Source organism: Lithobates pipiens, unplaced genomic scaffold (assembly GCF_037356315.1).
Source record: "Lithobates pipiens isolate NorthernLeopardFrog02 unplaced genomic scaffold, aLitPip1_a1.2 Scaffold_13, whole genome shotgun sequence".
NCBI lineage: Eukaryota > Metazoa > Chordata > Amphibia > Anura > Ranidae > Lithobates > Lithobates pipiens.
The window spans coordinates 85,678,032-85,687,484 of NW_027507718.1; the positions used below are offsets into that span (position 1 = coordinate 85,678,032).

The 9,453-nt window shown below is 41.0% G+C and overlaps 1 protein-coding gene across 2 annotated transcripts in view; it reads left to right on the top strand.

The window, feature by feature from the left end:
* LOC143974151 (thioredoxin-like) overlaps nucleotides 1-5,055 on the top strand; it is a 32,142-nt gene extending 27,087 nt beyond the window's left edge. For both annotated transcript variants that reach the window (XM_077475267.1, XM_077475266.1), the window contains 2 exons: nucleotides 3,211-3,276; nucleotides 4,790-5,055. In XM_077475267.1, the coding sequence (XP_077331393.1) occupies nucleotides 3,211-3,276; nucleotides 4,790-4,852 (129 nt within the window). In that variant the 3' untranslated portion in view covers nucleotides 4,853-5,055. The remainder of the gene's footprint in view (nucleotides 1-3,210; nucleotides 3,277-4,789) is intronic.
* Nucleotides 5,056-9,453: the final 4,398 nt, after the last annotated feature.

A 9,453-nucleotide genomic window follows, 5' to 3' on the forward strand; every position in this document is an offset into this window, starting at 1 on the left:
AATAGAGGTGATACATTGTAATCTGAGAGGATTACACTGTATCGTATCTATCTGACTGATAAACTATACAGTGCCCCTTGCCTCCAATAAAATAAAATATAACATGGCATCAAAAAAGCGCCACTTCGCTACAAAATCGCCATTGGACCAGCTGAGTGACAGCGGTAGCGACACGGAGTTGCTCGCAGAAATTAGCGATAGCGAGTCGTGGGGAGATTTGTCGTCTGACACTGACACGGATCTGACAAGTGACAGCGGTGATGATCCTGCACCTGACCTCAGCGATGTGCGCAATTGGTGCCCTATCAACTGCGATGCAGACCAGGTAGCGCCGCCAAGATTCCCCTTCATTGGATCACCTGGGATGAAGGTAGATGTCGAACGTGACAATCCTCTGGCATACCTGCAATTATTTCTCACTGAGGATGTAATTGAAAAAATTGTCACAGAGACAAATCGCTACCAGGTACAGCAATCCGCTACGCTGCATGCCAGGTTTTCCCGAAGCAGAAAGTGGGAACCGGTGACCAAAGAGGACATCTGGCAGTTCCCTGGGACTCATTATTCTTCAGGGGGTGGTGGGGAAACCGCTCCAGAAATGGTACTGGACCATCAATAAATTACTGGCCAATCCGTTTTTTGGCGCCGTGATGTCCGAATACCGTTTTTCCCTCATTATGAAATATTTCCATTTCACAAACAATGAGGAGTTTGATGAGGCCACGCATCCTGCACCCAAACTAAAAAAAATCTGGGAGGTATCGCAAATTATTGTGAGCAATTTCCAGCAGACCTACGTGCCAGAAAGGGACGTCTGCGTGGATGAAAGCTTGATGGCCTACAAGGAACGCCTGACCTGGATACAATTTTTTGCATCCAAAAGAGCGAGATTTGGCATAAAGTCCTACATGCTCTGCGAGTCATCCACCAGGTACATCTGGAATTCGGTAATTTACACCGGTAAAGGCACGAAGTTCAACCCCAGGTACAGCGGCTATGGGATGGCCACATCATCAGTCCTCACACTGCTGGAGCCATTGCTGAACCAGGGATATTGTGACACCATGGACAACTTCTATACGTCTCCAGAACTTTTTGAGGTTTTGCTAAAAAAAACAAGACCGATGCGTATGGTACTGTTAGGCCTAATCGACGTGACATGCCATCTCTGTTCTCCAGGAAAAATCTAAAAACCGGAGAAATGGTTGCCTGGCAGAAGGGTAAGATGATGGCAATGCGATGGCGAGACAAGGACGTGTGTCTCATGAGCACTGTGCACAATACCTCCACTGCCATGGTCCACACCAAACGTGGGAAAGATGTGCTGAAGCCGCAAGTCGTCATAGACTATAATTGCACTATGGGAGGTGTCGACAGAGCAATTATAGGCAATGACACTATGCGCTATGGCTATGCGCAAGCAGCAAAAAAAATATTATAAAAAGATTTTCCGGCATCTTCTGGAGCAATGCCTTTGGAATGCATATGTCCTATACAGAGCACAGAGTGACAAGCCTCTTATACATGCCGATTTTACCTGGAAGGTGGCTGAGCAGATTTTCCTCCAACACCAGACACCATCAGGAGCTGCGATCAGACCTGGACGACATGCTGTTGACGTTGTCAACCCAGAACGCCTAACAGGTCGTCACTTTGTGGACTACATACCACCAACCGCAAAAAAGGCAGCACCTACCAGGATGTGTGTGGTTCGCTGCTCAAAGAGAGAGCAGTGGAAAAAAAGTCAGAAAAGAAAGCCGGTTCTATTGTCCGGATTGTGATGTTGGACTGTGTGCTGTACCTTGCTTCAAAATTTATCACACTCAGGATGTTTATTGAATTTTCTTTGTTTGACAAATTTCATTACATTATTGAATACAATTATATTATTTATCAGATTATAATTCATGATTTTGTGTTTCAAACTTTATCACATCTGGGATGTCTACTAGAGCCTTGTTTGGTCAGGTTTTAGTAAGTAATTACTAAGAATTGCAGGCCTATGATGCATAACACCAAATTTCCATGCAAAAGAATTGTACCGCTTTTGGAATAGAATTCCTGACAGAATCATACCGCCAGGGAGGTTAAAGTGAGCAAAAGCCTGTCGGCAAGGGCCCTTTTAATTAGACTAGAGCTTTGGGTGTTTTCCTATCACTTAGGCACCTTTTTTTTTTTTTTTTTTTTTTTTTTTTTTTTTTTTTTATTGTGTCCAAAAACCAGGTTTTGAAAGTAAAATTGCACAAATATACCTCACAATATACAATGTCAAGGTAAGGTATACAAATATACCTTACCTTGACATTACCCAAGACATACCAACTAGCGGTGTTTGTTTTGTTTTTTAAATTTGAAAGTATGTCTTTTAAAACATGTTACCTCAACATTTCATACTCCTGATATATGATTTTTTTTTGTTTTTTTTTTTCACCTTAATGAAAAAACACCTTGCCTCCCAAGCCCCGTTTTACTTACCCGAGCCCCAAATCTCAGTGGGCGTGATCCCACATGGCTTTCCCCCAGCTCCTGTGGCCCCTTCATCGGATGATTGATAGCAGCTCAGCCATTGGCTCCCGCTGCTGTCAGCCAAATCAATGACTCTGCATGACGGTGGGCGGGGCCGAGTGATACACAGGGGAGCGTGTCCACAAGTTAACCCCTTTAGGAGAGCGCTTCCCAGAGGGGAGGTTAGCTCTTGTGGGGAGGAGCCGAGACAGCCACTGAGGGACCCTAGAAGACAAGGATCGGGGCCACTCTGTGCAAAACGGACTGCACAGTGGAGGTAAGTATGACATGCTTGTTAATTTAAAACAAAAAAACCTATACAACCCTTTTAAGTATCCTGTTCTTTGTATTGCTTCCTTTGTGTGAGATACTTGGTAAACCTGCCGGTCCCCCATTTCAACCTGACCACGCTAGGCACAAATGTACATCCCTCCCACCGTGGTCAATTTTCTGGCTGTGCTGGGAGCACAACCTGCCTGTCCTCCAGTGTTCAGACTTGAGTTTGACATGCCCTGCTGCAGACAGCCATTCACTGGGAAGATTAGTGTAATACTGTTTCTCCACTCCCACCTCTCCAATGCACCTGAGAGAAAGAGATTGTGGTCAGTTATAAAAAAATAAAGTATTTGTGGGTTTTTTTTGTTGTTGTTTCTGTTGATTGATTTAAATATTTATATATATATATATTTTTTTGTTTTTCTGTAGGATGTCGCCCAACACTGTAATGTCAAATGCATGCCAACATTTCATTTCTATAAAAATGGATCAAAGGTATGTAATTACGTAGCATAAATCTACATAATCTTTTGGTATTTACAAAACTCTGTAAAACAGAACTGCTATATAAGGGTTTGTGTACACGTCTATTTTAGGCCATCTGAAACATTTCATCATTGGCAAAAAACGAATTGAAGGGAATATATCAAAACTGGTGCAACTGCATGGCAGCCAATCGGCTTCTTTCTTTCACTTTCAAAGCTTAAAGTGGTATTAAAACGTGTTTTTTTTTTTTTCTTAAAACAACAAACCTGTCTATACTTGCCTGCTCTGTGCAATGCTTTTGCACACAGCAGCCCTGATCCTCTTCTTCTGGGGGCTCCAGGCTCCTCCTCTTTGTCGGGTGGATATAATATGTACACATATGAGTCTGGAAAGGGTTTTAAAAAGAAAAAAAAAAAAAAAAAACATTTGAAATTTGCTGATCCACTGTTCGAGAAAAAAAAGTGGCATAGATTTCAAAAAATGTCTTAGTTTGGCCCAGAAAATTCAGCCCAATAACTTCTTTTTGATGCTTAATGCCTTGGACCATATGATTTGTGCATCCCTGATCATATCAAAGTGTTTTTGATGAGAATGTGAGGCCATCTGTCCAAATGTTGAAGCTAAACCAGAAATCGATCTTTCAAAATAATGACCCAAAAGCGCACAAGCAAATCCATCAAGGAATGGCTCAAAATAGACAAAGGGACAGTTTGGGGCTGGCCTAGTCAAAGCCCTGATTATAATGCATTGAATTGTTTGGGGGGGGGGGGGGGGATTTGAAACTGGTAGTTAATGCAAGAAAGCCTATGAACATCTTTAAACTGAAGTATGATTTTTGTTTGGAAGAGTGTTCAAAAACTTTATCAATTCTGAGACTGGGCAGTTACTAAAACGTCTTAAAGAAGTTATATTTACTAAATGGTGCAATGCCAGCTTCTGAGGCTTAGGCTTTACTTGTGCTTTCCATAGTACACTATTACATCTTATAATATTTTTGTTAAATATTTAAAAGGCACATTTTACTGTTTGTGGTTTTATTGAAGTATATTGCCATTTATTTCTAGAACTGTTTTTAATGAAAATCTGTTTGCCTGTTCAAATATGTTGGAAAGTCAATTTCCATGGGGTGTACTAATGCACTAATGCATACACTATATGAAAAATCGGCCGAACCCATTTTGGAAAAACAAACATTCGGCCATGAGAGCAAAATATTGTGCCATCATGTAATGACCGATTAAATCGTTCAGTGTTTTCCCCACCCTCACATAAAACATTCAGATGTTTCCTTGCATTTATTTTCAACTAGATATAGGAAAATGGCAGCCTGAGGGATGCTATAAGTGAGGCGGACTTTTGTATTCATTTTTATGTATACACATCTTTCGGTATATCGGGCACATACTAGTTTGAAGGGAATTATGCATGTTGTATACCAGTTATAAGTATAGTCGCTTGTTTTTGTGCAGAAATTTGTTGTAGTGGAACAGGATTGACACCTCATTTTCCTCTTCCTTTACAGGTATTTGAATTTAGTGGTGCTAATAAGGAGACTTTGGAGCAGAAGGTGGTAGAACATAAGTAAAAAGTCAAGAACATATTAACATATTTAACTACTTCTTTTGTAACCATGTTTAAAGGTCTGCTACCATGTAATTATATGAAGGAAATTCCTACCCTTTCAGCTCGTGTCTTATCAATTCCTGATGTTTTCCAGTAAATCTATATTGTACTGTTTATGAAATGGACCAGAATCGAGGATTTAAATAAAATGCCTGCTAGATTTCACTTCTGTTTTATATTGCATTACTAAAGGTTATTTTTTTTTATTTATGGACATGAATGCATTTATTATCCAGAGGTACTATACAAAGAATGGTAAAAAGCAAGGGTATGCAATACAAATGGATAACATTTTTAAATATCTGCAACTGTAGACTTTATGTACCAAATGCAGGTATATACAATATAACACCCATAGATTAAAAGTACATCAATATTTTATTCATTATCAAAAAAAAAATGTCTACACACGTTAAAATATATACTTGGTGCTGTTTACATTTTATACAACTTGCATGAGGTTCTACACCTCTCCTATATGTCCAAACCTCAAAATATACAAGGAAGTGTCAGTCTTTCCATTTTCACATCTTGCTTTTGCAAGGGGATCTCTCAACATGTTTTTCAAGTCAACAAACCCCCTTCTTCATGAGGTATGCAGAGATGAACATCTCAATTCAACAGTACACAATTTGTTAGAGAATAAACATAATATCATTTTATTAAAAACAAGATGGCATACCCATTATGGATGTGAGAGCACTTGGACCACACTCACTGGCCATTTTTGTTACACGCATGGCTTTGTGAGGGAGCTCGTTTCTTCCAGGAACCTCTGCCCATTTCTGGTCCTTCCCCCCTCCTCTGATAATTTGTCAGCCTGACCATGAGCCATATTTAGGATGCTGTCTGCAGCATTTTTTTTTTCTTTTTTATACTGCTGTTTAATGAAAATAACACAAATGCAGCAATTACAACACATCAGTTATACAAGATGTGATCACTAAGATTGACATATATGAAAAACATAGGTTGCATTAGGTCAGGACCTGTAAGAGGATTAAAGAAAAAATGTGTCTAAAAGTCAAGAAATAAAGTCCAATAACTGGGCGAACCAAAAAGTCCTTCATAATTTGAACAATCAATGTCCGCATGCTGTGATAGAGGAGATAAAAAAATTTATATATATATTATAAATATTTTTTTTATCACAAAAGTGAGTACACCCCTCACTTTTTTGTAAATATTTTATTATACCTTTTCATGTGACAACACTGTAGCAAAGTGTAATTTCTTCAATGTAAAGCAGAGAGTGTACAGCTTGTATAACAGTGTGATTTTCTGTCCCCTCAAACTAATTCAACACACAGCCATTAATGTCTAAACTGTTGGCAACAAAAGTAAGTAGATCCCTAAGTGAAAATGTCTGAATTGGGCCCAATTAGCCATTTTTCCTCCCCGGTGTCTAGTGTTACAGGGTCTCAGGTGTGAATGGGGAGCAGGTGTGCTAAATTTGGTGTTATCACTTTCACTTTCTTACTGGTAACTGAAAATTTCTCATAGCAAAGAACTCTCTGAGGATCTGAAAAAAATAATTGTTGCTCTTCATAAAGATGGCCTAGGCTATAAGAATATTACGAAGACCCTGAAACTGAGCTGCAGCACGGTGGCCAAGAGCATACAGCGGTTTACCAGGACATGTTCCACTCGGAACAGGCCTTTCCATGTTCGACCAAAGAAGTTGAGTGCATGTGCTCAGTGTCATATCCTGAGGTTGTCTTTGGGAAATAGACAGACATATGAGTGCTGCCAGCATTGAAGGGGTGGGTGGTCAGCCTGTCAATGCTTAGACCATACGTCGCATGCTGCATCAAATTGGTCTGCATGTCGTCCCAGAAAGAAGCCTCTTCTAAAGATGATGCACAAGAAAGCCCGCAAACAGTGCTGAAGACGGGCAGACTAAGGACATTGATTACTGGAACATGTCCTGTGGTCTGATGAGACCAAGAAACTTATTTGGTTTAGATGGTGTCAAGCATGTGTGGTGGCAACCAGGTGAGTACAAAGACAAGTGTGTCTTGCCTACAGTGAAGCATGGTAATGAGTGTCATGGTCTGGGGCTGCATGAGTGCCGCTGGCAATGGGGAGCTACATTTCATTGAGGGACCCATGAATGGCAACATGTACTGTGACATACTGAAGCAGAGTGTGATCTCCTCCCTTCCAAGACTGGACCGTAGGGCAGTATTCCAATATAGTAATGACCCCAAATACACTTCCAAGACGACCACTGCCTTACTAAAGAAACTGAGGGTAAAGGTAATGGACTGGTCAAGCATGTCTTCAGCCCTTAACCCTATTGAGAATCTGTGAGGCATCCTTAAATAGGTGGAGGAGTGCAAGGTTGCTAACATCCACCAGCCCAGGAGTGGAAGAGGACTCCAGTGACAACCTGTGGAACTCTGGTAAATCCATGCCCAAGAGATTTAGGCAGTGCTGGAAAATAATGGTGGCCACACAAAATATTGAAACTTTGGGCCCAATTTGGACTTTTTCACTTAGGTGTGTGTGTGTGTATATATGTGTATGTATATATGTATGTGTGTGTATATATATATATATATATATATATATATATATATATATACATACATTTGTGTTTGCCCCTATTTATCACGAGCTGAACTCAAAGATCTATGACTTTTTCTATGTACACAAAAGAAAGGCCTATTTCTCTCAAATATTATTTACAAATCTGTTTAAATCTGTGTTAGTGAGCACTTCTCCTTTGCCAAGATATGCCACACCTGTGAGGTGGATGGATTATCAAGATGTTTATTAGATAGCATGATTATTGCACAGTTGTGTCTTAGGCTGGCCATAATAAAAGACCACTCTAAAATGTTCAGTTTTATCACACAGCACAATGGCACAGATGTCGCAGGTTTTGAGGGAGCATGCAATTGGCATGCTGACTGCAGGAATGTCCACCAGAACTGCTTCCCTTGAATTGAATGTTCGTTTCGCTACCATAAGCTGTCTCCAAAGACGTTTAAGAGAATTTGGCAGTACATCCAACTGGCCTCACAACCGCGGACCATGTGCCACCAGCCCAAAACTTCCATGTCCAGCATCTTTACCTCCAAGATCGTCTGAGACCAGCCACCCGGACAGCTGCTGTAACAATCGGTTTGCATAACCAAAGAATTTTTTCACAAACTGTCAGAAAACATCTCAGGGAAGCTCATCTGCATGCTCGTCATCCTCATCGGGGTCTCGACCTGACTGCAGTTCATCGTAACCAACTTGAGTGGTCAAATGCTCACATTTGACGGTGTCTGGCATTTTGAAGAGGTGTTCTCTTCACGGATGAATCCTGGTGTTCACTGTACAGGGCAGATGGCAGACAGTGTGTATGGCATCGTGTGGATGAGCATTTTTGCTGATATCAACGCTGTGGATCATGATGGCAGTGGGGTTATGGTATGGGGCAGGCATATGCTATGGACAATGAACACAGGTGCATTTTATTGATGGCATTTTGAATACACAGAGATACCATGATGAGATCCTGAGGCCCATTGTTGTGTCATTCAGCCATGACCATCACCTCATGTTGCAGCATGATAATGCACAGCCCCATGTTAAGGATCTGTACACAATTCCTTGAAGCTGAAAACATCCCAATTCTTGCATGGGCAGCATACTCACCAGACATGTCACCCATTGAGCATGTTTGGGATGCTCTGGATCGGCGTATACTATAGCGTGTTCCAGTTCCTGCCAATATCCAGCAACTTCGCACAGCCATTGAAAAGGAATGGACCAACATTCCACAGGCCACAATCAACAACATGACCCCGCCAGTACAGTAAAATTGCAACTTTTAGAGTGCCCTTTTATTGCAGCCATCCTAAGGCACACCTGTGCAATAATCATTCTGTCCAATCAGCATCTGGATATGCCACACCTGTGCCACACAATGTCTCATATGACAAAACAAGTGCTGCTTCAGTGTTTGCGACTGCTGACATTCAAAAAATAATTTTGTCTGGAACACCGCTTCAAAAGAAATCGACTATTCCTATTAATGTGAGAGGTACTTTTTCCCAACTAGTAATCATAATTTTAAATGCTGTAATACAAGGAATGAGGTTTTTATGCGTATATGTGGATAGAAAGAGCCGATCCGTAACTCCCAAATATCTAAATGCCATTGTAACTTGTAAAGGGCAGTCCTCCATGGGGTTGAAAGGAAGGTCTGGGCCCATAGAGCGCACAATCAATTTAGCCCAATAGACCCTGAACCCAAAACATTTTCTGAAATCCTGGATGATCTGCAGCACAGCAACAAGTTTGCATTGCTGATTGGAAAGATAAAGCAGCATGTTGTCTGCATATAGGGCAATGATGGCGAACTTTGGCACCCCAAATGTTTTGGAACTACATTTCCCATGATGCTCATGCACTCTGCAGAAATGTACTTTCAAAACTCCTGGGGTGCCAAGGTTTGCCATCACTGGTATAGGGAGACTTGTTCCTCCAAGTAGTCAATCTATATACCCTGTAGCTCTGGAGAAAGTCTAATAAGTGTGGCAAGAAGTTCTATAACTAGGGCAAATA